Source organism: Hippoglossus stenolepis, chromosome 14 (assembly GCF_022539355.2).
Source record: "Hippoglossus stenolepis isolate QCI-W04-F060 chromosome 14, HSTE1.2, whole genome shotgun sequence".
NCBI classification, from domain to species: Eukaryota; Metazoa; Chordata; class Actinopteri; order Pleuronectiformes; family Pleuronectidae; genus Hippoglossus; species Hippoglossus stenolepis.
The window spans coordinates 5,616,725-5,644,580 of NC_061496.1; the positions used below are offsets into that span (position 1 = coordinate 5,616,725).

Consider the following 27,856-nt stretch of genomic DNA (forward strand, 5'->3'; position numbering starts at 1 on the left):
TGCTGATATTTTACTAGATTTTCTCATTTTCTTTTAGAGGACGACGTCTACTGCGATTGGTGTTTACATTGTTTTTAAATCCCTTCCAAAGTCAGAGCGGATTCCATACAATTTAAAATGAGGATTTGAGTCAAAGCCTCATTCAAAGGCAGAACGCGCCGGGGTATTCTCGGATGGGGACGTGTCGGCTGGAGTGTGCAGACTGCAAACACGCTCCGTCGACATGACGTGACAGTTTCTGTGGTGCCGAGTCCACACACACCTGCGACGTGCTGTATTCAAAGCTCCTGTGCTTAGACTGTGATCCGGTGTGTCGTGGGACGGAGCGTGTCCCGTCTTGTCTGCACCCAGCCGCCATCTTTTTGGTGAGCTCGTCTGCCAATCAGCTGATAACCACTTGGCAGGAGACTGGACTCACCAGTAGAACAGACTGGTGTGTGTGTGTGTGTGTGTGTGTGTGTGTGTGTGTGTGTGTGTGTGTGTGTGTGTGTGTGTGTGTGTGTGTGTGTGTGTGTGTGTGTGTGTGTGTGTGTGTGTGTGTGTGTGTGTGTGTGTGTGTGTGTGTGTGTGTGTGTGTGTGTCAGGCCTCAGAGATGGTTTTAATTCTGTACCAAACCAGCGTATTGTGCAAACCATTCGGCAAAGCTGGCTCAACCTCAAAGTACCATGTGTGTGGAAAGTCGACAAATATTCAAAAGACTTACTTCAAATGCTCCTCTCTACAAATGTGAGCACTATCATCAAATACACACAAACACACAAACCACCCCTGCTGTGAACCCCGACAATGCAAAGATTTTTTTTTTTAAACCTGCAGGCGTTGAACAAACACACACATGCACGTTTGTCTTTCTGCAATTATGAGGACGCTCGTTGACATATTCTATTCCCTATCCCCCCCAACCTTAACCATCATAACTACGTGCTTTACCCTAATCCTAACCTGAACCTAATCCTAAACCTAACTCTAAAACCAAGTGTGAACCCTCCAACAGGCTTTTGAAGTTGTGCGGGCTGACCTAAATACCCCCACACTGATCGTTTCAACAATTCTGTCCTCACAAACCACAGATAGACACGCAAACACACTTTCTTGTTCGTTTTTAATAATTGACCAGCGAGCCCGTATATGCCAACTTCAGACGGTTGTTATCCACATGACTCCACAGCCGGCTGAAGGCACCGAGGGAAACTGATCTATTTCTCTCTCTTTGTCCCTTTTCTTTTAAACACTATCTTTCTCTCTGTAAACCTCTGAGTCAAATGTCTGAGATGGATTTTTGTTCTTCCAGGCTTTTAAATAAAATTTGACTATTGTCAATATTTCTGTCTGTTCTGGATTAAAATTATTACTGATGGTCCAAGTGTGGGTACAATCCCCCCACACACACACACACACACACACAACCACACACACACACACACACACGCACATCATCCTCGTGCATTTGCAATGTTAGCAGATCCTTTGACAGCCGGACACAAAAAGACAGAAAGAGAGAGATAACTATACAGAGAGGTATCAGGAGACGACTGAAAGAGAGCGGGAGCAAGACCTGTTGCCATGGTGACACGCCCCATGTGTATGAGGACAGTTGTTGAATAAGTGACCTTGACAAGCCAGATGTCTATCTGCGTATTCAAGACACACAAACACACACACACACATACAGACACACACACACACACACAAAAGAGGCACAAGGCATTGACATGCAACTTCAAAAGGTCTGAATACAAAGAAACTAGCAGCGACGGACAGAAAAAAGAAAAAAGGTGTCTCGCAGAAAAAGTGAGGAAAACCTGGACAAAGCTGTAGCTGAAGGTAAATATATGAGAAAACATAATGGATATATATTTCTTTCAAGTATTATCTACGCTTCAGAACCAGCGACTCTAAGCAAAGCGGCATTGGTCGACTTAATGCTTATTTATTTCTTTTTAAACCACTTTGATCCGGTTGCATGCAAAGACCCACCAGAGCTTTTTAATACGTGCATTTCACAGCGCTCTGTGTTTTGGGGGTATTTTTTTGTTATGTTGGGAATACAACGAGGGAGATAGAGCTGCAACAAAGGGCCTCTGGCTGGAGTCAAGCCGGGACGCCGTGCTACATGGTCGGCATCTTAATCCCGGAGTTTTACAGGTTTGCACTGTGGAAGTGACGGGACGCTTCCACCGCAATAGGAAACAACCGCCCGCACCTTCCTGGATTGGGGGCAGTTGGATTCTACTCTCTGAAACTGAGATGATTAACCTGGTGTGTCTGACGTGTGTCCTCCTCCCAGCCCCTGGTCCAGTCATACTGGTGGTGAACATTATTGTTTTTTTAGGTCTGGTGGATTTAATTAGATTGAACCAGCTATTTAAAAGGCCAGCACATTCAGAAATACCTCGTTTGACACCACGAGAAAGTGCGGAAGTAAAGTGTATTTATATATCGTCACAGACTTGGAGTCACAAAGTGCTTCACAGGGCCGTGGAAAGGTAAAAATAGAGCTCGTACAAAAGAGACCTGGTCCAGACTTGATCATCACCTCAAAGAACCTCATATTTAATGACAGTAATTAGGACAAACTTCACAAAGGAAATACAGAAACCTCCTTGTCCCCCCTTCCACATCTTGTCAAAGGCTCCGTTAGAAGAGGCCACATGCGTCCCAGACCACGTCCCAATGTGGTGATCGGATCTCTAATGTGTCCCCAATTATTCTCGGCTGTGTTCACGCCTGTACTTGTGATCGGATGTCTCTTCCTGGAGGTGTCAACCAAAGCGCTGCTCTTTCCTGCACCGGCCAATCACATCACATTAATGCGACAGAGGAGGTTGAGGCAGCTGGTGAACAAGCGTGTGTTTTCAGTGCAGATTTTAATTTTCCGTGCACTTCTCTTTAACATTGTACTGATATCTAGAATAGCGTGTTAGCATGAAAGCCAGCTTTGTTGTTGGTCCGGAGCATTAAAGTGTCATGTGGTGTTGTTATGGCGATCACGCCGGCTCCAAGTGTTGGGCACGCCCCTCGTCATGTTAACGCAGTGCCTACGCGTCAGTTCAGCATCGGATGTTGATACCAGGTTTGTGTCGACTCCTGCTATAAGTTACATTCTATTAAACGTTTGCATTTTGGTCTTTTATCATCTAAAACGTTCCAGGAGGTGACGTGAGCATTAATCACAACACAAGAAAAATGTTAAAGATAAATCAGAACTGCAAAACAGTAAAATCATTTGGATTTTCCTCAGTCTTTCGGCAGAGCTTTTGTTTTTGTCCGTCTTACATTTAATTTAAATTCCCTCTTCACTGTTTGTCTTAATTTAGAATGATAATTCAGAATGATTCCTCACAACAGGCACTAATGTAATGTTTGAATCTAAAACCTCGTATATAACATCCTCTGACTGTACTTGTGATCTGTTTAACTTTGCATGTTTGTCTTCATGTTACGTTTGAGTTTGAAGTCAATCTGCTGTGACCTTTTTTCACTTTGGCTTCAGACTTGATGTCAGACCTTTTTATAGTTCACCTGTCACATGCTCCCACACTCGCTGTCAGTCTCACAGCCAGTCGGCGTCGTGCTGAAGTCGGGGCAGTGACTCTTTCTGCAAATATTGGGGCTTAGAAGGACTCGGCTGCTGACCGGCGGGGAAATGTTTAACGGCTTACCTCAGCTCCCTTATACAGTATTTATACAACTAACAAATAATTTAGAAGTACTTTTGCCCGACACGTAAACTCTCACCTGCCTTTAGTTTGGTTTAGGTTCGGATTTTCAATAAAGAAAATAATTCCAACTTCTCCTTTTCCGAATTCGACCTGATTCTGACCTTGTATTTTCCAACTGTTCTGTCATTTTGGCTAAAATCCTGATCTCAAGATTCCATTCACTCTGATGAAAACATCTCAGAAGTCACAGAGACTTGCTGCCACAAATCAAAACCACTGCTGCTCAGATAATGTGCATATTTTGTTCAAAGTCCAGTATAATAGATACAGATTTCACCCAGTAACACCAGCAAGGTGATTCTGGCCTCTGACATCATGTCCAGGCAAAGGTCAGGCCATTGTGCTATTTAAAAATTCATGTCAAAATTAAAAATGCAACAGTACCTGTGCTTCACCATCCGGAGTAAAGAGAGTGATGCATCCATGTGTGGCGTCAGAAACCTGCTGTTTGTGGTATAGAATGAAAGTTTCACCTGCTTATTATTTTAATGTGTTTTTTATCTGTCAGTCAAATTACAAAACAGGTCAAATATGAGACACAAAGCTCAATGTGTTTAAAATGCTTTCTGTGTGTGGGTTCATTCAAACTGACGTGTTTTATTTAAGTTTGACCGATAAACGCGCCTCAAATTCAGTTTATTAGTTTACGTTAAAGCTGTGTAATTCACACGGATGGAAATATTACACGCAATTAAAAACACATGAATCTTAAATGTTCTGCAGAATATTTTTGGAGTGTAGGGAAGTACAGTAATCTACAATTTTTATTTACTTAACCCTGTTTTGTGGAGTTACACTTAAAATCCACCATTTTCTAATATGTCATTGTTTTATACGTTCTAATTACGAAAGCATGTTTAAATAAGACGGTGGGATGGATTACCATGAAACTTGGGGATTCGCTTTGGGTCGGGAAAGAACACAATAAATTCTGGTGAGGATTCAGGATTTCTTTTTTCTAGATTTTTCAGAGAATAATTCAAGGATCTTGGTTTAAAAAGACATCAGGCGTTCAAGGGGACTGATATTTATGAGCGTGTGAATGTGGATCAAGCAGGTGTTGGGTCTTGAGATGCGCTCCGAGGCTGCATACTATACTTCTCCTGCCATCTCCAGATGACTAGCTGGCCTTCAGTGAAAAGGAAGGGATGACCTTCATACACAAACTGTCGGCTGGATGCATCATCTTCTTTTTCTTTATCCTGTAACTGCAACAGAGGCATCGCGTCCACACGGAGTCTGATTTCCATTTCTACTGTAGTCTCGTCGCAGGCGTACTGCAGAGCAAATAATGAAGCTGCGTGCAGGCAAGCTGAATAACAAGAACGTTCTTCAAGCTCAGCATGAGCCGTCCCTGCGTGAATAGAAGTTGGGAGGGAGAGAAAGGGGGACATCGTCTTTAAGAATTCATTTATGTGTTTGGTGTCATGAAGGATAATTCAGTACAAATTTACAGACAGAAATGACTCTGACCCAGATAAGGTAGCTGGAGAAATGAAACCCCCGTTCCACACCGCAGATAATCAGTGCGACACACATTTTGTGGACCCACACAGAATGTTTGTTTGTGTGTCTTGTCAGAACAAGATCATGGGCCGCTATCCCAGAAAATCCCCCCCCCCCTCTGTGCTTTGTCAACTTCTGAGCACCAATAATAGCTCCGCTGCTCCGATGTCCTTACAAAACAAAGTTCAGGGAACGTTTCGAGACAAATAGATAAATAACTGACACACAAAACGTGACAGGAGCAGGGAAAACATTTACTCATTCATTACATTTTATTTATGTTCTTGATGCAGAGTTGTGTATTGTTTTATTAATGCACACCCCCTCTCTCTCTTTACAGCCTGTCCTCAGGGCACCTTTAAGTCCTTCCAGGGGGGAGGATTGTGTCAGCAGTGTCCGCTCAACAGTCGCTCCACCATCGAGGCGGCCACCCTCTGCGGCTGCTGGAACGGCTTTTACCGCGGCGACATGGACAAACCTGAGGACGTGTGCACCAGTGAGTCCGTCTGTCTCTCTGTCAAACAAAGGCAACACACACACAAACAAACACAAACACAATAAACCTGTCAATAGTGCAGTCAGGTGTGATTCTGCCTCAGGACGACCGATACAGGTTCATGAACACATGATCTTTGGTCTCAAGCTACCGATAGCTGTCGTATTAGAGCTTATCAATGCTCGACATTACTGGCCCTGCCACGGCTCAATATTAAACAACTCAAACAAAAAATCAATATCTGCTTCTCATTTCTAATTCCGACTCTAATTCCGTGCGCCTCACTCGGAGTCAGTGTGCCGCAGCGTTCCCCCGCCCTCGTTTGGGGAATTTGGGAGCAGTAAGTAATAACGCTGCCACGTTCCTCTGGCGTTTCCATTGAGGTGAATATGTGTTTAGTGTGTTGAAGAGGCGACATTGCTATTCAAGACGAGGCACGGAGTCAGACAAATGCAGGCTCCTCGTTCCACAGAGAGACGCTGTAAGTAGGTTAAAACATGAATCACTTTGGACTGTCGAGCGACTGTGCAGCTCGTCTCAAACCGTGGGCCACGCTGCGTATGTGCACAGGTGCATGTGTGTGTGTATGTGCACAGGTGCGTGTGTGTGTGTGTGTGTGCACAGGTAGGTGTGTGTGTGTTACGTCCTGGTGACCTGGATAGACGATTCTTTTTTGGGCAGTGTCGAAAAACTCTCATTCACAAGATGGACTTTATTTTACAGTTACATTCATTAACTTTGAGTTGGGAATCATCTCCTCATGTTGACTAAATAATGCATTACTGATTATTCCCCTTTATGTATGAAAAGAGATGCGTCTGTTTCAAACAATGTGACGTCAATGACCACGTACTTGCACGCGTCCTTTACATTGGCATGGTTGTTAAGCACTACATCCACTAGAGGGCAGCACAGAGCAGAGAGTTTCTGACAACAACAAACGTGGCGATGGTGGACGAGGTTTTGATGATGTGCTTCTTAGGAAAGACGTTAAACAGCGCGTTGGAAATCGTCCAACTTACCAATGGGCTGAGGCTCTTCGCAAAAGGTTTCCACCATTGGTGAAGTTGTTGGCTACGCTGCCCCTCATGATTTCAGGTGGTATTGCTTTGTTCACATGTTCTGGGGTTCCAACCAATTGCCAGGCAAGTTCCTCTTTGTGTGGAGTTGTGCGTTTTCTCTCCACGCCTGTTTCCTCCCACAGAGAACACGTTTGTCTATCGCTATATGTCAGCTCTGTCCAGGGGGCCACCAACAGTGTCAGCTGGGATCAGCTCCAGACCTCTGTGACTCTGTGAGATCAACAAATTCTTCAAAAGAATTAGTGGTATAGATAATAAGTCTAATCTGGGAAACATACATAAAGCTAAAGGTACATTTCACAATTAGTTACAACACTATTCTGCAGCTCGCTTTGCTTTCACACCACAAACAAACCACAGCACACTTGGAAGTAAGGAGACAACTTTTCACACTTACATTTATATCGTCCTCACCAGCCTGTTTGAACCAAAAGCAAATGGTCGTGAGTGTTAAATTTACCAAACGCGTGGAACCAAATGCAGACAAAGACAAACTCTGGGTTCTGAGTAAAAATGAGGAAGTGGTTTATTTTTATCGAAACACAGAGATTGCTGGGGGGGTTTGGGGAGTCCAGGGGTTTCCGTGGTGAGGCTGAAAATCCAGGTTAATGTATCAGGTGAGTGATTGGAGTCCGTGTGGCTGGTGTAATGCAGACAGGTGAGTTTTTGGCAGAAGGGGAACAGGCTCTGAAGACGAATGGAGAACGGGCACGGATTAGAACAGAGGCAAAAGCAACAAGCAAGATCACAAAATGTTCAAGCGCAGCTGAGCCAGCCAGCAGAGAGAGAGAGATCCACCTAAAGATTTAATCCACTTACAGGGTTTACAGCTCATTTTGAATGTCTTACACTGAAAAGGTGAAAATTAGGGCTACATGTTTGAAGTTGTTTTTATTCAGTTACAATATACTAAACCTCAAAGTGGCAATTTTAGAAGTGTTTTTTTTTTTTTGAGTAATGAAACAATTTATAAGGTTAACTTATTCCGACAACAAAGCAAACCCATGAAAAGCTTCACCTCAAACAACAGCAGCACCTTTGAATTGATGCTGACAGAAGAAAACATCGTTCTCAGGGGAAAGGAGGGAAACACAGAGGGACCTTTAATTCAAAGGCAAAAACAAATTGAGGTTAACATTTTTTTTCATGGATGAAAAGTATAAAAAGACAGAAAAGTACATGTGCTCTATGTAGTTTTTTATTGTTAGAATGTATGAAGGAGCTTCACTTTCTGTTTGGTACGAACTCAATCAGATCAGTGAAATGAAGAGTGTGGATGTAGTTGCCTGAAAACCTGCCTCACACTGAACCTCGTGGGCTGCAGGTGTGTGTTTTGAACTGCATATGTGAACGTGCTGTTGCCAGGATGTGACCTGTTCTTATTAACATGATATTTAAAACACCTTGAGGGAGTTCCTTCAAATCTGGTGCAAATATTCAGTTTAATCACTAGATGAGCTGATTACATTTTGGTGGTCGAAGGCCAGCCTTGTGAAAGCCATATCTCAGGAACACCTCCAGACAATCTTTTCAAATTTGGTACAAACCTTCACTTTGACTCACAGATGAACCGATTTGAATTTGGTGAACGCAGTTTTGGTCTAGTGAAGAAAACAATCTGAGGAAATGTCTTCGAATTTAGTGCAAACGTTCACTGGTCAAGAAGAACAACTATCTTCTAGTTTTTGGATGCAATTGGAATGGATACAGTCGGCTTTCACTCCTGGGTCAACGACTCTTCACGGGTAAAGAGAAAGACCAGCTCCTACACAGGCAATGGGAAAGGAGTCGATCGCCTTTTTAGGGGGTTTAAACGTAATTAAAGCCACTTATTTTGGGGTAAAAGATGTTTTGGACTGAAGGATGACCTGGTTAGACTTTGGCTGTCGAAGGTCAAAGGTCACTGTGATCATACAAAACCCTTTTTTTTTCATCGTGGACACATAACCATAAGATCGCATCGAGATAATCCTCAAATTTACTTAAACTCAAAGATCGACAGATGAGATTTCAGTGGTCAAAGGTCACGGCGACCTCATCATCGTGAATGCAGTGTGTCAGGAACACCTGGAGTGACTGACACGACTCTGGTTGACTGATGCATACGACTGCAGAGCACGCGTTCTGGTTTAAGTGTATATTTGTGTTTAGGGCCGATTGATACGATGGAAGCAATTTAGAAAACAGGGGGAAAGTGCAGTTTGTGTCTCAAACTCCCTGAAGTGTGTGAAATGGTGTTTTATTGTCGCAGCAGTAAAAATGTGTTTGTAATCTCTTTTCCCACTTTTCCTGAATTAGAATGCGTGTGTGTGCTGCGAGATATTAAGTGTCTGACTGCGTTGAAGAATTTGTTTTTGTTCTGTTCAGATGAAAACAAGATTGAGTGAGTATCTGTGTCAGCACACCGCATGCGCCCGTGTGCATATAATTATGAATGCACAGCTTTTGACGGGTCCTGTCTCTCTCAGCGGGAACGTTCAGAAGATCATGCTGCTTAGATTTTCACCCCCCTACTGATTGTTAGTACTGACTGCGCCAAGGTTGAATACCCATTTTATCTCGGCAGTTTTTCGTCTCGACATGTCGTGCTGTCTGTCTGTGTGTCGGAGTGTCTGAGATGCATGTGAGCAGTCAAGGAAAAGTGAAGCCGCTCTGTGTAACCTTGTGAAAACTCAGGGTTTTGTGTTGTAGTGCCGTAAAAACCAGAGTTTCTGCTCACATCAAAGATGTGAGCTGAAAGAAAAGACAAAGAGACGAAAGGACTCTGATTCTCTGACTGGTGGTGGAGACGTACTATAGCTCACAGCCCTGTTTAAACCTGTGTGTGTTGAATGGGCTGTTCACTTGGCCTGTGGTGATGCTGGTTGCAGCTTTATTTATGAAACATGAAGAAAGTGGACCTGCAGTAATAGAGCTGAGACCGGCTGCAGGACTCTGAAACCACGCCACCGCTGCCTTGGGAAAATCTACTTGATTGTTCACGTTGACTTTTTGTCTGGTCTGTGTCTCATCTACTAACATGGAGGAGGCAGGGTTTATGACCTGCACTGCAGCCAGCCACCAGGGGGCGATCCAGATGTCAGATACACATGTGTTAATGGGGAACATGTGCTGTACTACTCCTGCTTACAATAAATAAATACATAAATTAATAAATAAATCAAATATGGCATATACTCACATTTACACTTATCTTAAGTGAAAGTTGTATTAACCGGAAACATTTCCAAAACACAACACCTAAACAAAATGGCAGCCTGCTGGTGCAACAGTTTACTCCACATCTTGTGATAATAAACATATCCATATGGAAGCAGTTACTACGAAGCACTTCATTAAAAGAACAAATGATTTACTGAGTCGCACCAGAATGAAGTTTGATTGCATCCAGGTGTGTTGCATTGAGCCGATTCACCGGATTAATATCTGCATCACTGTGGCACTCACACTCACACACACACTCTGTTCTTATCCTCCCATCATCTCTCTCCAGGTGTCCCCTCAGCTCCTCGCAATCTGGTCTCAGTCGTCAACCAGACGTCGGTGCTGCTGGAGTGGCACACGCCGCGGGACACGGGCCACCGCGGCGACCTGTCTTACAACGTGGTGTGCCGCCGGTGCCACAGCAACGAGCGCCGGGCGTGTCAGCCGTGTGACGACAGCGTGGTGTTCGTCCCAGGCAAGCGGCGGTTGAGGGACACGATGGCGGAGATCAGCAAGCTGCGGGCGCACACGTCGTACACCTTCGACGTACAGGTCGGTCCCTGAGGAGAGGGGGGGGGGAGCTTGTTTAGGTTCACATGTTTTTTAGCTGCTGCTTTGTGGAGGATCACAGGTGGATTCATCCTGGATTCACAGTGGACTCAAATTACCCAGAATCCCATGCAACACATACCTCTCCACTGTTGATCTGTACATAGCTTCTCTACAACTGCAGCTACATACACAACCAGCTATTGGCTCCTTGATGCGTTCAACTCTTTGCTTCAAATGCAAATAGCCGCAGATATTTACCATGATGCTCGAGCACACTGAGGCTACATCGATATATTTTTCTTTTGTGCACAATCTGCAGTTTTATCATGCCGTCTGAAAACACACAGAAGTCTATAAAGCGGTTGAAGTCAGAGTTCAGTGGGTCGATTACAGAGAATTACATTTTTGTTTTTGTTTTGAATCCACTCAAACTTAAAGTATAAAATCTTTAACACTGAGAGACGCTGATGAATAATGTGGCCTGGACCTGTCACGGGTTCATCTTCCTTTTAATCTGTTGTGGGATGCACTGATCAATACAGATGTATGAATGCATCAGTAGAATAACATTATTGATTATGAATGTTTTGAGAGTATTTTTTTTTTACTGTAGAAAGAGATGAATTATTACACTTTTGACACCTACTCCAACAAGCCAAAGTCATCTTAAGAACTTAACTTGCAGAATTAGTTTTATGTAGCGCGTGAATATCACCTCCAAGGCTAACTCCTTATCTCGCCAGGTTTAAGAAAGCAAAAATAATTCCGATATCTGCACATTTATTCGGATTCGCACACAAATGTTCTCATAGAGTTTTTTTGAGTAATCAATGAAAACAGAGCCTCGTGGACTGAAGTAATAAAGAATGGAGTTGATAAAAGCTGTGAAACCAAAGCTTCACTCATCTCCTGCCTTTTGTTTAATGATTTGCACATTTACCCAACAGCTCTGTACATTTTAGTGACATATTCCACACATTTTTGTATCTTCAGTTTTTATTTGTAAAGCTTTCACTTATGATTCTGCTCTTGTACTTTACGTTCTTAACTTTATTGTTCTCTTGATTCCAGAATTTCTATAAACAATAAACAAAGAACTAAATAACAAATAAACTGACACTTCAATATGTTCATGATTTAGCCGATTGTCTACGTGTGGTTTAAAGCGAGTTTACCTCAGATGTGTAGCAACAGAAACAAACGGGGTAAAGGACTTTAAGTGTTCTGTTACAATAAGTATTAATGTTAATGCCTCTGAGGTGGAATCACTGACTACACTTTATATTCTGCAGGCAATCAATGGAGTCTCCAACAAGAGCCCTTACCCCGCCCAGCATCTGTCAATCAACATAACAACCAATCAGGCTGGTGAGTGGGGGGGAGGGCAGTGGCTGTGTGATGCTGTGTGTAACTTTAATTTTGTGTGTGTGTGTGTGTGTGTGTGTGTGTGTGTGTGTGTGTGTGTGTGTGTGTGTGTGTGTGTGTGTGTGTGTGTGTGTGTGTGTGTGTGTGTGTGTGAGTGAGATACCCTGGGGCATGGTGGATTAAGCGAGGAGGGATGACTCGGGGATAAATGAAATTGAGCTACAGTCCTTTAATTCATAAAACATGTCATCTGTCATCCTCTGTCTCCTTTTCTCTCCTGCACATCAACAGCCTTTATCCTCTTTCCCTCTTTCCATCCGTCTCCCTCTCTCTCTCACTTCTCCTCTTCAAGCCTTTACCCCCTCTCCATCCACCCCCTCCTCCTCTCACTCAATCTCTTGACATTACGATTCTTCGAGACCATAAAGTGAGCTGAGTTACTGCTACATCAGTTCTTTATAGAGACGGACTCAAGTGATATTTCCACCGCCGCCCAGATTTAGATTTGAAAGCTGCTTTCCTCGTCACATCATTTACCTCATCTACGGCAGCCCGGGCTTGTTCCTTATCAAAACATAATCCCTTCTCACCTTGCTGCTGCTGCTGCTGCTGCTGCTTACTGAGCACATATGCCTCCGCAGTCGGGTACAGGACTCTTTTATTCCTGAAATCTTTTAGGACTCAACAAGAAGTCATTTATTTTCTGGTTGATTTCACTTTGTGGGGATTTAAATTTTCGTTTTTGAGCTTGTTTCGTTGAGCCCAAGGAAGTGAAAGCTACCGTTAAGAGGCGGCCTATTGTGGTAATGTCACCTGATGGAGTTCAGGTGACAGCTCAGCTCATCCTGTTGTATTATGGCTGCACTAGAAGTGGCTCTTGATGTGTGACAGCGTTTACTGAGGATTATGGGAGTCACATGATGCTGATGACTCTGCTGTGTCACATTCAAACTATCTCCCAGCAGTTTTGGAGAGGACTAAAGAATTGTTCATGATATATCCACGTCCTGTCGTCATCACTTGCGTTGTCTGGGCGTGCGTTTAACTTTGTTGTGTTGTCAATTGGGCTGTTGTATTCAATAACTTTAGGAATCAACACGAAACACGGAAACTAGAAGCCATCCTGTGAGCTCTTGTTATTTTCCCATTGTTTGATGCTGTCTCAATTGGTAGTAAAAGTCCAAACTATCAAAATACATGTTTTCAGACAGCAAACAAACTGAACCATGGGGGGGGGGCAAAACTTCGGTCAGTTCGTCTGGATCACGGGTCGATTGTTTTAGTTCGGACAAAACTGAAAAGTCCGAAGTTTCGGCCCAAACAAGGTGTGAAAGTTCCCCAAGTTTCCTTTTAAGATGCTCACTGTTAATGGAGTTTGGATCAATTTGACGCTTCTCACACTTGTGTAGTGTCGGTCTCTCCGTCTCAGATGAAAACCATCACATAAAAAACAGCTAACAGCTTCCAGTTCCGAAAAAACTATGAGTGAAAACACATTGCAGACATAACTCTTGCTTCTCCATCAGTGACAAGTGCTGTGATTTGATTTCATGAGCCCGGGATAAGGAAGTGGTTTTTCTCCTCTGGGTGTAAATAATCCTCGACAATACATCATTACATTACACTCTATATCTATACTTCTGGATTTGTGGCGTTTAAGCTTGTCGGCAAATCTTTTCACTGTCTAACTGATTGTGTACTTGTGTGTGTGTGTGTGTGTTTTATTTTTTACAGCTCCCTCAGTAGTTCCCATAATGCACCAAGTCAGCTCAACAAGCCGCAGTTTCTCGTTGTCATGGCCACCGCCTGAACAGCCCAACGGAATTATCCTCGACTACGAGATACGATACTATGACAAGGTAGAGTGGGATGACTAACGCCCGTGTGTGTTTGTTTGTGTGTTTTTTGTGTTGTTGTTATGGTCACAGCCAGGAATCCATTAGAGTCGATAAAACAGGTGATCAGTATCAACTGCGTCAAAGTCATTTATTATCCAGACTCGTCCTGGGGAGCAGATTTTTACAAGAAAACACAACAGTTCATTAGTTTTTACACAGATGCAGGATAAATGAACCAGTCAGAGAAACACAAGGATTTAGTTCAGGGATGCACGAAAACACAAAACCATCGGGGTGATTCGATTAAGATGCTGTATTTTTTTACTAAGTCAGATGAAAAGATTTACAAGCCACCAAACTCAATGTGTCTATTAAAGAGGAAGCAACAGCCAGGAGATGCTAGCTTAGCTTAGCGCAACATGCTGGGTTTCGCAGAGGTAATAAAATCCACGACCATGTCTGAAGTCGTCTAATAACACGTTGTGTGTCATTCTTTAATCGATGCAAAAACCCAAGTCCTGTCATTGCCGTAAGGTTGCCAGGCAACAAGCTGAGATTTCTGAAAGTCAAAGAAATACTGCCCCATAATACCGAAAATTGTCGCTGTCAGTTTTATATGATTAAACGTTTTAATAAGCATATTTAGAGTTGGTGGTACTCAGATTTTTTTTACCTCTGGGCAGAGTCATTCTATTGATTGAGCTAAGCTAAGCTAACCATCTCCTGGTGTTTATAACTCATCCAATGCTAATGTTCTTACAATTATATAAAACAACAACATCATCTATGTAACTCTAACCATTCAAAAGCTGTTAAAAAATGCAGCAGGTCAACGAGGAGAAAGAACCTTTTAATAAATGCAGTATTTTCTTCCATGAGAAAATCACCCCAATTTGAAAAAAGTTGCTTTTTAAATAAATATTTGATGGCAGGATGTTGCGATAAATCTTTCCAGTTATTTTACCAAAGACTAAATAAATCAATGTCCACTGCGCACACACAAAACAATGAGAGATGTATGTCGACAACAACCTCACTTAAAATAATAATGATCACACAGTAACGTATCGTTTTATGGATTTAAGCAACATTCAGTTGGCCTCACTTCTTCTAGATCAATAAGTTACAAAGCCTGATGTACTTCTTAATGCAGCTGCTAGCAGTAGCCATGTTGATAATGGTATTGGTATTAACATCAGTGGGAAACACTGGGGGTCAAAGTCGTTACTTTCTCGTCACAACAAGAAAACCACTGGTTGATTAAAGAAATCATCATTACTGTGAGTTCAGCAGCTGGAAAGTGTTCGGTGCCTCTCGAGACGCGACACGATGATTAATAAATGACGGCTGAAGGCAGAACCCTGTCAACACATTGCTTCTGTTTTAGATTAATAACTCCTGTAATTGATTTATTTCCTCTCTCGTTTGTGCCAGATGTCTAATTTAAGAGTTGAGTTCATGTATCATCTTTTTTTTTTTTTTTACCGTATTATTTCCTCATAAGTCAGGATTAGTCTTGGAGCTATTATGCATATTTCATGTTGCCTGCAGTCACACTGACAAGGTTGTACAATGACGGGAAGCCGTTTCTTATTATTTTTTTATTCCAGCACAGATAAACTCCTGATAATAGTCACGCAGAAAAAATAAGCTTTGGTTCATTAGCATCTGGTTTCCAGTGAGCTCTTGTCAAACTGAACTTTGGAAGAAAAGTGCAGCTTTGGGCCAAAGGATGTGCAATTAAATTATCTTTAAAAAAAAGTAACAAAAGAAACAGTGAGGACTCGTGCACATCTCATGGGTCTTCTGCCGGCTCCCCTTCACTTCAATCGCTAGAAGAAACATTAGCTCATAAAAGTTTAAAAACACAATTATGGACAGTCATTTTCTTTTAACCCCCACAAACCTACAAAGAAAGTTTTATATTTTTGCCTTTGCTGGGTTTATTCTCTCAGTCAGATGTTTTATTGCTGTTGCCGTCCTAGTTGAGTCATTAAATATTTTATAATTTTTTTTTAACAAGCGGCAGAAGGTGAAACTACATATTTAATAGCTGTTTTATAGGAATGTAATACATCAGCCGTCCCAGTCATTTTCCCTGTGATGCCATGACATGTTCTTCCTGCTCTCGTGCAGTTTTTCATTATGGTTTCTGGCTGTGTGGTGATGGCTGCGTATATTCTGCACAAGTCCGTGGGGAGAAATGTTAAAGTCTCTGTTTGGACCTCAGTATCTGCTGAAACCAGTACAAGCCACTGGTTCTACCTAGAACAGGTGTTAATGCCGAGCTCCCCCTGCAGTGGATGGTAAAAACTGTATGTTTTATGAGTGTAAAGCAATTTTGGATCATTGTGAAACTGTGGTGGGACTAATTGGGATGTGGCAAGTTGGATATGTCTAGAAAATCTCCAGAGAGGCAGGAAACATCCTTATAAAGTTTCTGCACCTCGACTGCTCTTTTCAGTACAAACAAGCAGTTGTTCTACTCGGCGCTCCCTCCAGATGTTTGACCTCCTTACTCTCTTTCTAAGGACGAGCACAGCAGCCTCCTTATGGACAAAACTCCTCTTGACACTTTTATCCATGATCTCATTCTTTCAGTCACTGCTCGAAGGTCGTGATCGTAGATCATGGTTAGAACATGGAGACACTGGTCAAATTAAGAGCTTCACCGTCACCGTAGCAGCCACATTTCAATCAAGAGAGACTTCTAGAGACACAAGTGAAAAAGAGAGAATTGGAATGAAATGGATAAATCAGACCCCAGCGGGAAGTAGGATGCCGTGGAAGAAGTCCTATCTATGAATTAGGTGCTTTGGATATGAAGGACACTGGTGGTGGTGATTAGGAGCGGAGCACGAAGATGGGACATCTGATGAGAGCTTCTGATTGGATGGTTTGAAAAGGAGATGACCACGTATTCTGAGTTGAGGTGGTGCAGATGGGTCATCTATCGTGGTACTCAACTGAACATTTTATACTTTGACAGCTTACAGGTGATTGGCTCAAGGCGTGTCAGGCTGTGATTGGCCCCTTCTGAGACTTTGTCATTGTCGAGGACTTTGTGCATCCTTTGTGAATTCCCCGAACCTGAATTAAAAACACCAGATGCCTGCTCCAGCACGGCAGGGAGACCAGTGCCGCCCCCTGGAGCCGGACCAGGGAGGAGAAATCAACAGCAAGAATCTGGAGGCTGCCAGGACGAATGCCCACCACTTCCACAAATAGACACTGATGAACTGCGGCTCACCGTAACTCATGTTGATTCCTCACTGCTCAGGCTCCTGTTCAGATTTGAAGGAAGATGGAAGACAGGTCCTGTAGCAGCAACAGTAACTATCAACCCCTCAGTGTTTTGCAAAGGAGAATAAAACATGAATGCGATGATGAAAAGTGTCCCCCCCCCCCCCTCTTCCAGACATCTTGAGAGCACTATCTCCGTATCTGAATCTCTTAACGACAAAAAGACTAAAGCAGCGATTTACAATCTCTGCTGTAGTGGAGGCTGTTGAAATCCCAGCTCCTAAACTCCTGTGCTCCGTGAGGCTGTCTGACTGAAGCAATCAGGCCTCCAGCTGTTCTGTTGTGGACAAGGTCTTAAACCTGTAAGAACCAGGAGACGGCGGCGCAGAACGCTGTCAGAGTGCAGTGATCAAAGACCTTCAAACCTGGGGCACCAATGACGGCTTCTGATTCAGGGGGCGAATCGTTGAAGACCTGATTGCTTTCCCATCAAAGACATGCTGCTCGGAGAAAGAAGGGAAAAAAAAACCTAAAAGAAACGGCAATTTGTGGCTGCACATCTTGTCTCTCTTTGTTATTCAGTCAATGGAAAGCGATGCCTGTTTGAAGAAGAAGAATTAAAAGCGTATCTATATCACCTAAAGCTAGGCACCCAGAATATCCTCATCTTTTTCTGAAGCCGAGCCAACTGCTTGCAAAGACGGATCGACTTTCACCGCAGTCGGATAAATAGACAACGAGCCAAGCACCTACGAGGGATTGTGTAGGATGCACAGAAAGGTACAAGATGCCTCCTCGTCCACTGCCCACATTTTGAATCCCTGCCATCTTAGTTTTTTTTTTCCTTTTTTACAGAAAATAGTTTTTGGCATTCTTTGGGGGAAACCACATCATTTCTCTGCACTAATTTCTTTCCTTTTCTTAATACTTACTGACATTCCTTAACTCGCTGAAAGTCTCCAAACAGAAAGTGCAAACTTTAAATGCTGGAGACTCTCGTCAGTTCTCTTTCTTATCTATTCTCTTTGATGAAAACACTCCGGCACGCTGAGTAAAGTCCATGACTCCAGAGGGCTCGCTCACAGATTTCAATTTTCCTGCACAACGGAGTATGTGGCTGTGATTTCACCGCGCTGCACAGGAGGAAGAGAGAAAATGTGTTTGTGTGTCGTTTTTATTGTTGGGGATATTATCGCTGCTTCGGGAGATCGTGGCGTTGATCAGTATCCTCATGTAAAATCCTATGTGACTGTTTAAATACAGCAGTAACACAACCATTCATCACTTAGTAATTAAACAACAACTCTGAGGTACGCCTCCCAACATGTATGTTGATGCTTTGGATAATTGCTTTCAACTACTTAAGCAAATTAACCAATAATCTTTGTTTGCAATCATCATTCATAACCTTGGCCTCCTACAGGTATGTATTTTAATGAGATTAAAGTCTTAACCACGTTATATTCCAACCAGGCTTTTCTCCATCTGACTCTTATGTTAAGAAATGCTACTTAAGATGATCAACACATGCAGATCCAGTGTCTAATGTGCGATGCAATGGAAGCTAGGTCATAACTATGAAATGTTACACAAAGAGATCTTCCAGAGCTCATTGAGTGGGATTCATCTACAATTAGTGAAGTGGATTTATGCCTTTTATCATCATTCCAAGAGGGAAACGTTTGCAGATCCTTCTGTGCAGAGCTCACTGTAATTCAATCTCACTGCTGATTGTCCTTGTCAGAAAAAACTATTCAGCAAGTCGTAGAATGAGCTGTTTACATTTTTCTGAAGAGTCACTTGTTGTTGTCATGAAAATACTGAGTCTCCTCTCAAGAGTAAAAGCTGAAGTAGTTTGCCTGCTGCGAAACGTCTTAGGGAAGAGTTCTGGTTGTTGAAAATGATAAAAAAAAATGTATTTGAGTATGTAGCCTACTTTAGTCCGAATAAGTCCCAACTCATGACAATACACTTTTTACATATTTTAAATATGTTGAAAACTGCAGTTAAACAAGGCTTTTTTATTTGTGCTGGAGTGTCTGTTTAAATCTCCTCAAACCTTCTTGCCACAACAATTCAGAACAGATAAAACACTTAGAAACCAGGTTGTACTGCTCCTCACAATAATGAAAACAGGTAAAAGATCTCACGCGGTGATATTGGTGTAAACAAGAGGAGAAGAATCTTCTACAATACGAGTGTTCCTCACGAGGTGGGGGGGTGCTGCTTAGCTCCCATATATTCCAAAGTTCTGGTAACGGAGAAAGTTCCAGGAGCAGCAGACAAAGAAAGCGAAAAAAGTTTGGGACTCTGCCTCTTGGAGAGCAATTAGACTGAGTCCAGGACAGAGTGGAGCAGTGCACTCTGGGAGATGAACTGTAGCTGCAGTCTGACAGTCACAGATAAAAACCAGCACTTAGTAAAAAAAAATCAGGGCAGCGACTTTATTGTAAGTCGGCCGTATTTGCTGCAGCCTTTTGCTTTCAGGTTATTTAACATGGAAGCCAATTAAGATTCCGACTCAGAGACTTAAAGTTTGTTCTCTCATTGTCTCCTCTTGTCATTCTTCTTCCTTGATATTCATCTGAAGAAGAGAGAAATGCTGTATTTTACGCCGTAGACAAGCCGAAGGCATAAAGTGACTAATTTTAGCTCCTGGCTCCAAGTGAAGACGTCCTCAGGGAGCAGTTTGATAAGCCAGACAACTGCAGCGCACCTCCTTTTTCTGCTACTTTGTCATTTCTCCACCTTCCTTTTCTCCATTTTCTCCTCCTCCTCTTCCTCCACCAGCCCCACCCCCACTCCCTCACCTCCTCCTACCCTCTTAGCCACTCTGTAGATAATGAGGTTTTAATGTAGTAAATTTGATATGGTGCAGGGAGGCAGGATTTTCCCCCCACTACTTATCTCTGGCTACCAGACATTCCCAGATGGGCTGTCCCCTAACCTCTTCGCTGTGGCAAGCATAGAGCCAACCCCCCACCCCCATCACTCAAACACACACACACACACACACACACACACACACACACACACACACACACACACACACACACACACCTCCAAACCCCAACCCTGACACAACACTCCCCATTTCTGTGGTCACTCCTAAATATAACTCTCTATATCTTATTCCCCCTCAGCAACTCTACAGTTGTCTCGTCCTTATTATCACAGGAGGATTAGTCGAGTCTGGTTGTCGTACAATTTTCCGTATATAGAGAAAGGGTTTGTTCTCGTTTTGGGTTTTTTCCCCGGATACTGGTGCTAAACCGAACTCTGCATTGGGATTTGATCCGGTAGGTTTCGGTACCCAACCCTATACATAGATCTATATGGTAAAAGGACCTAATTCATGTCTTCTGTGTTCTATCCACAGAGCTTCTTTATATCAAGCCGTACTCCTACTCTAATGGAACAGCCTTCAGGGACCATTTAGGATTCAGTGTGTTGCCCACTTTGACATGGGAGGAGGCAGGGATCAAACCACCGACCCTCTGGTTACCTATTTCTCTCAGATAAAAAACTGCAGCGCCTGTGGCTCTACCTCCTAATCCACAGTCATCCTCCATAGATCAAGCTCCTGTGTGTATGCAGCAATGACATTGACATCTCATATGATAATAACCACAGTATTAAGATGATTGTTAATAAGAATAATAATGTTAACGCTAATAAATCTCAATCGTCTCGAACCCAGTTTTCATTTGATAACCCTCCTTCTCTCTAACCTCCACCTACCATCGCTCTCTTCCCACTTTTCCCCCCCGATGAACTCTCCTCATCACCTTCATCATCTCTCCTCCTCTCCTCCGAGCTCTGCTGTCGACCCCTCCGCCTCCTTCATCCTCGCAGCCTGATTCGCTCCCACTCCTTTCATGCCATCATCACACCATATCTGTCTCTCTCTGGACCGCTTCCGACTCTGCCGCAGTAAAAACCTTTTTATCTGTGAGACATGGGTGACGGGAAGCACAGAAGGAGGGCAGACGGAGATGGAGGTAAAACGTTGTAGCCGAGGCTTTATGAGATGGACCTGATACGTCTGATGGCTAATCCACCTCGGGAGGAGGGCGGCGGTGGGGGAGAGGGGGACAGACGCTCAGGTAGACCCATCGCTCTGGGCAACAGCTAATTAACCACAGAGCGCCGGAGGGATGACGTGTTTGAAGGAAAAAAGGGGAATGAATGAAAAGAGGATAGGAGGGAGATGGGAAGCAGCATGAAGGAGGAGAAAGAAGAAAGGATTTAAGAGGATTAGGCAAGAGAAATATGAAGAAGGGGGTGGAGGGGCAAAATGAATGATGACAGGAGGGTAGATGAAGTGATGACGAAGGGAAGAGGTTGTGAAATGGTCAGTAAGCTGCATTTAAGAGCATCAGTTTGTGTTTTTCAACCCAAAAGGTTTTAGCTCCTGCCTTGTTTGGTCTGAACCTTCTGACTTTTCAGTTTAGTCTGAACCGAAATTACAGGTGTTGAAACTTGCCTCTGACCAGGGAGGTGGTTTCTGTTTGGATCAGAGTGAACTTCACTGGTTCATGTTGAGCCACAAACGGTTCTGTTTTGAAATGTGTCACAATAAAGACTCTGCTTAGCTGCATCTTTTATTAATAGTTGCTACAACTTGGTTTCTCGGGATAAACTTTAATTTTTTTAAATCTACAATCTACCACAGGGTAAAAATGCAAAACTTTATTTTATTGCAATGTTTTTAAATGTATGAACATATAAATTGGGACAGACAGAGACCCTTTAAGCTTTTAGAAACCAAAAGTAGTTGAAGTTATTTCAACTGTCCTTTTTTTTAACTGTTGGAAAGAATTGGGGAAATTAAAAAGAACGTGATAGAGACCGGCTTGGTGTGATAAAGATCTAAGATTGAATTAAAACTCCAGATGTTGCAGCTGCTCGGTCCTGCCAGGGTTTCTGTAGAGTTTGAAGTCCGAACTAATTAATCTCGTCTCAGCTGAAAGCCAAAATCTTCAGTCTCCTTTAGTATTATACTGCGTCTTGGCCGACCGTGAAACATGACCACCTGTCTCTGCGCCGTCCTGCAGTCCCAGTCATCGCACCTGAACAGCTCAGTGGTCCAGAGCGAGGCGCCCAACATGGTTCTGGAGGGACTGAGGCCTGGAACCGGCTACGTGGTCCAGGTGAGGGCCCGCACTGTGGCTGGCTACGGAGCCTACAGCAGAGAGATGCTCTTCCAAACACTCACCGACGGTAAGTGGGTTAGTGTGTGTGTGTGTGTGTGTGTGTGTGTGTGTGTGTGTGTGTGTGTGTGTGTGTGTGTGTGTGTGTGTGTGTGTGTGTGTGTGTGTGTGTGTGTGTGTGTGTGTGTGTGCGAGTATGTTTTTATGGTGTGGAGGAAAGAGTGCAGGACTAAGAGAGAGAGATTTGTGTGAGGTTGAGCAAGAGTGAAAATCTGTCTGTGGCCTGTAATGATATTTTATGTGTGTATTATAGGGAGAAACTGCCAGGTGTATATTTTGCCTTCCAGATATTCTCGGTTGTGTGTATGTGAGAGCGTCTTAAAAATATAAAAATAATACCCCTCTATCCAATTTGTCTTCTTGTGTGTGTGTGTGTGTCTGTGTGTGTGTAGATGAGTATAAGTCAGAGCTTGGACAGCAGCTCTCCATGATTGCCGGCTCTTTAGTGGCTGGAGTGTGTATCGTCTCATTGGTTGCTATCGCCATCATCTGTTCCAGGTAACACACACACACAAACACACACACACACACACACACATGCATCTTTTACATATGCAACCGAACATTCTGCATACATGTGTATAAATGTATAATCCCCAGAATTAGAGGCACAAGTTTGGAGATCTAATGAAATCGCTGTGGTGCACTTCTATTTTTCCATTTGATTGCATAACAGTTTTAAAGTGGAGACACTCTGTGAAACACTTGAAGTCTGTGAAGCCCCGTGAAGAGCAACACGCTGCCTCCTCTGTTTATAGCATGATGCAATGCATTTCTTTGGTTCCATTCCAAAATAAAAGCAGCACACACGGAACAGTACAGTCACCAAATATTAATGAATACTAAAAAACTTTTTTAGACTCTTTATTTTATCTCGACCCAGTTGAAGAAAGAATGAAACTACATTTCAGACTAAATTTCTGTTTTCTTGCCACTTTTGTCCATAAAATCTCTCCGTGCACGTTGTTGTCTGCAGGAGACGGCAGCTGAAGGAGAGTTTGTACGGTGACAAGCTGCCGCAGTACAACACAGGAGGTACGTGTTCACTTATTAAATAACATCTACTCCCACACATCAACCTTTATATTTGAACTTTCTCATCTTCTCTTCAGAGGCGACTCTGAGGCCTGACATGTTCAGCGGCCCCACCCCCACCGTGACCTTTCCCACCCTGTCTGAGGGTCACAGTTCACCGGGGGTCAAGATCTACATCGACCCCTTCACCTACGAGGACCCCAACGAGGCGGTGCGGGAGTTTGCCAAGGAAATCGACCCGTCCTGTGTGAAAATAGAGGAAGTAGTCGGATCAGGTAGAGATATTCATAGACAAAATATCCCTAAACCTCTGGCTTACCCTCTGACTCCTCTGTCTCGTGGTGTTTCAATCGTCTGTTTGAAGAAAAACTCAACAATCGCCTGATTATTTTTCATCAAAAACATCGTGCATTCGTTCTATTTGTGCGAGAGCGTTGAAGAGTTGAAGAGTGAGAAGAAAGTCGCAGGCCACAGCGACTTTAAACTGCATCAAAGGGGTTGAGTTAGAAGAGTAAACCTCGGCTTCCTTAATGAGACCAACTGTCACATGAAGCGGCAGATACTCAGTAAATTAATCAATTTCTTCGACTGCCAAACTTTTTGTGTCGATGAGAAAAGATCTGGAAACGCACAATCCCGATTTATTATTTTTTTTGCTTTATTTTTTTTCTCTTTGAAGTCAGGAGAGATGTTTTATTCATGCGGAAAACTTTCACAGGAATAAATTAAAACTGTCTTCATGCATTCTCTTTGGCTATCCGCGCTCGCACTGTAAAAATGCTGTGTGATGTTCGGCAAATGTTGGATGTGAAGTCCCAGAGCTTCCCCTGGAATATTTTTGGTGCAGTTGCAGTTTTGCATTTCATCTGCTGGATGGGAAAAGGGGGGGAAAAAGAGATGGAAGCATGAAAGGAAAAATTAGGGGAAATGTGCAGTTCCGAGCAACAAGTGCTTCGTTTTACCTCTGATCCCCGAATAATGAACTTTAAACATAATAACATACAAAACAAACATCAAATATAAATTTGGAAAACATTCTTAAAATCACAAGGTCAGAGATGAGTTCACTGTGGGCACGGTGTGAACGTCCAGTGACAGCACAACATCAATTTTGGAATAAATCCAGTTATCATTAATTAAGCAGGATATCATCTTTTGGGCTACATGTAGAAAATTTAAATTACAAAGGTGCTCTCAAATAATCTCAACTTTAAATATTTAAAGCTTTATATAATCTTTGTATTTGTCACTAGTTTATTGCTGTAAATACTGAAGAAGTTTTAGTTTGGAAACTTAAACAACTCGCTCACTTACTCAAACTCAATTCAGAAATCCTCACTCTTACTTTTCACCACTGTTGTTTCTCATTAGTTTAACTCAAAGTTTTCAACCAGCTGCTGTAGAAGACACACACCCGCCTGTCCAGTGGACAGTGGTCACGTGATGTGCTCGTCTGGACAGAGATGGTTTTAGTTTTATAACAACACTAGTACAGATGTAGTCTTGGAGAACGACACATAAAATACATTTGTGTATATGAGGCCATCTTAACAGTTTAATTGCTGCATTCTGTTCTTAAATACTGAAACTTAAAGAGAAGACATGTCAATGTGTTTTCACCACAGCTGTTAAAAATTACTGTCCAGGTTGAGACTTAATTTGTTTTCTTTTAAGATGTTTTTTAGGCATTTTATACCGTTATTGATGGGAAATGAAATGAGGGGAGGGACAGAGAGAGCGAGAGAGAGAGTGAAGACATACAGCAAAGGAACAGGTGGCCTGGGTCGGAATCGAACCTGTGGCTGAGTCGAAACCGCAGCTGCTCCAGGAGGGTTAAACCTTCTGTATATTCCCGCTGGCTGCAGGCAGACATGACTGCAAACAGTGCATCTGCCAATGATTCTTTCATTCCAGTATATTCTTCACTTTTTCCACAACAGCTTGTGTCTGCAAATATACTTTAATCTGAAAAAACAACTGCGTACTTTTGCTATATCAAAGTAATTACTGAACTTTTGCACGTTTTTCTATTCAAGGCGAGTTCTTTTTGGCCTCAGCCCATCTTAGATGGAGGAATGTTTTTACTTCACATGTTATACCCCTGATATCTCAAAACTTATTTTCTCTAAACCGAAGCCAATCAAACCCAAATGGCCGCGGAGCTCTGGGTGAAAAAGGTCACGAACCAGATTGAGACCCTCAGCGCTGCGGGTGTGTGCTCTGGGCTTTGGACTGTTGAGCCACTGTGAGAGGATTTCTGTAATCCCTCCGTTTCTCGCTTTATTTCTCTCAGGGGAAGGTTTCTCACCTCAGCTAGAGGTGACAGAGGAGCTATGAAAACGACGGGGGGGGGGGATAGAGGGGAAAATATGAGGCCGGGGTGATATGAGATGTGGCCGGACTGTGAGCCCTTAAAAGCCTGAAATCTCTCCCATTCTGCCGTGATAGAAAGTGAACCCGCCCTTTCTTTCTCTTCCCTTCCCCATCACGACGGTTTCTCTCCGTCTTTCTTTGATTATTTCCTGTTATCTTCATCCCTCTCTATGATTCAGCGTCTCTGGAGTTTCAGAGCTTGTTTGCTGGGAGAGAAATGCTAAAACAAAGAAGCAGGGTTTTGTGGGGAGGGCATAGAACAACAGATTGAGGAGGGAAGATAAAAAGGAGACAGCACCCTGAGGAGATAATAAAAATATCTCACCTTACTCTCTCTTCCTCTGTGAAAACGCCCCGCTCCTTTCTTCCTTCCTTGTTACTATCACTCCCACTGTAAGAAGTGTAGAAATAAGCAATTATATCTCACCTGACAGCTCCGCAAATTTACTTTGAGTACAGTACATTTAGAAATACTGTAGATTTAAGATGAGATTTATTATACTCAGTATTTTCTCCAGTGCTCCACCCTCTCCTTGACCGCCTCTCATCTCACTCCTTCCCTCCTGCGTCCTCTCTTTTATTTTTCCCTCTGTCATTCCCTCCGTCTCCTGGTTTACAGCACTGACAGTAGATATATTTTAATGAGCAGTGAGATGCGGAGCAGAGATCACACAGAGACAGGACGACACAGCCTGTCATCCAATTCCCATCACTCATCCATTATTCACGCAGCGATTTTTTATCTCGGCGATGAGGACTTTTATTTTGAAGTGATATTCAATTTTCATATCCCCGAGCAGCATATGGCTGCGTTTATTGTGACAAAATACATCAAGAGTGTGCACAGAAAGGACATTTTCTGTACATCGAGCAAGTTCATTGAGGTTTAAACGCATTGCATAAAGAAACACGACACATGAGCAAGTCTCTGTAACCATCAATCCATCCATTATCTGTGCAGCTCGTGCTTTAAGGGTTGTGGGGGGGCTGGAAATCCCTGCTGATATTGGACGAGCGGCGGGGGTCACCTTGGACACAGCCTACGGTCAATTTAATGCCGATTCATGGTTTTGCGTCAAAGTTACGCCGCAGGTACGCATGTAGCCGATAGGTGCGTGTGCGTCCCCCTGCAATTACACCACCAAAACACTAGTGGGCGTAGAGTTTCTATGCTGCTGTGTTGAGTTTCTTCCAACAAGACGTGTATTTACAAATTCTCTGGCGAATCTGTTTACTTCAGAACAAGTGTGAAATGGGCTTAAGAGTCTCAGATCAACCTAATACCAATCTGCTTGTCTCTGGAGTGTGGGAGGAGGCAGCAGTTCTTGCTGTGAGGTGACAGTACTAACCAAGGTCTTCATAAGTAAATAACTAACACTGGGGAGTTTCACAGTCTTGGCCTCTCCTGCATGTATGTTTATGACCTAAGAGTTATTTCTGGTCAGGAATCGAATGCCTAGATTTTTACCTATTTAGAAAATACAGTGGCCACAGAGATCTCAGCTCAATATATTATTGGTACAAGTCATAAAAGTGTTTTAGCTACAAGACAAACTGCAGGCAGGGGTTGAACTCGTGAACTTTGTGTTTCAGTACAGTCTGTTTCTGCTTCTCCACGAGGGCACCTGGCTGCCTTTGCTTAAAACAAGACGTGACTGATGGTTGTGTCGTGAAAAAAACCAAGAACCGTAGACATAATAATGACACTGTTGACTCTGTCTCTTTTATTTCATTTGCCACGCAGCACTTCTCTTATCCCTGAAAGTAGTTCTTGAGGGGATTTCATTTTTGTTGTTCTTTCAGTCTCCAAAAACATCCCATTAATGTGCCTCTGAGCGAAAAACTTCAGTTTGCATCAACAGAGCTGCTCAGTGTGAGACTGAGGATGTAGCTTCTCCTTCTCGTCTCAGCCGTCTCGTCTAAAAACTAAAACTATCTCCATCAGGACAAGTTCCTTAGCTCTGTATCAGAAACTCCTCGTCCACACTAACCAAGTGACAACCCCCCATGACGCCGCCCATTGGATTGTGAGCTGCTGCTTTGACATTGGCATTGCGTCTAGCGCCATTTTGGTTTTTGAATCCAGAAGTCACCTTTTTTCCCCTGGGGGACCAGGGGGTGGAGCCTAACTAAGGAGCTTGAGGACACTATAGCCCTCCTACACCTGTGACCTGCACCCATTGGACAGTACTAGCTGTCAATCACAGTATCGACGCCCAAATGCAG

The 27,856-nt window shown here is 43.2% G+C and overlaps 1 protein-coding gene across 1 annotated transcript in view; it reads left to right on the forward strand.

The window, feature by feature from the left end:
- Positions 1-27,856, forward strand: part of LOC118121441 (ephrin type-B receptor 1) — a 71,313-nt gene that overhangs the window by 21,349 nt on the left and 22,108 nt on the right. Inside the window, exons 6-13 of the mRNA XM_047342961.1 lie at positions 5,570-5,725; positions 10,301-10,563; positions 11,856-11,931; positions 13,663-13,787; positions 22,067-22,232; positions 22,615-22,720; positions 23,199-23,257; positions 23,335-23,532. Of these exons, the coding sequence (XP_047198917.1) occupies positions 5,570-5,725; positions 10,301-10,563; positions 11,856-11,931; positions 13,663-13,787; positions 22,067-22,232; positions 22,615-22,720; positions 23,199-23,257; positions 23,335-23,532 (1,149 nt within the window). The remainder of the gene's footprint in view (positions 1-5,569; positions 5,726-10,300; positions 10,564-11,855; positions 11,932-13,662; positions 13,788-22,066; positions 22,233-22,614; positions 22,721-23,198; positions 23,258-23,334; positions 23,533-27,856) is intronic.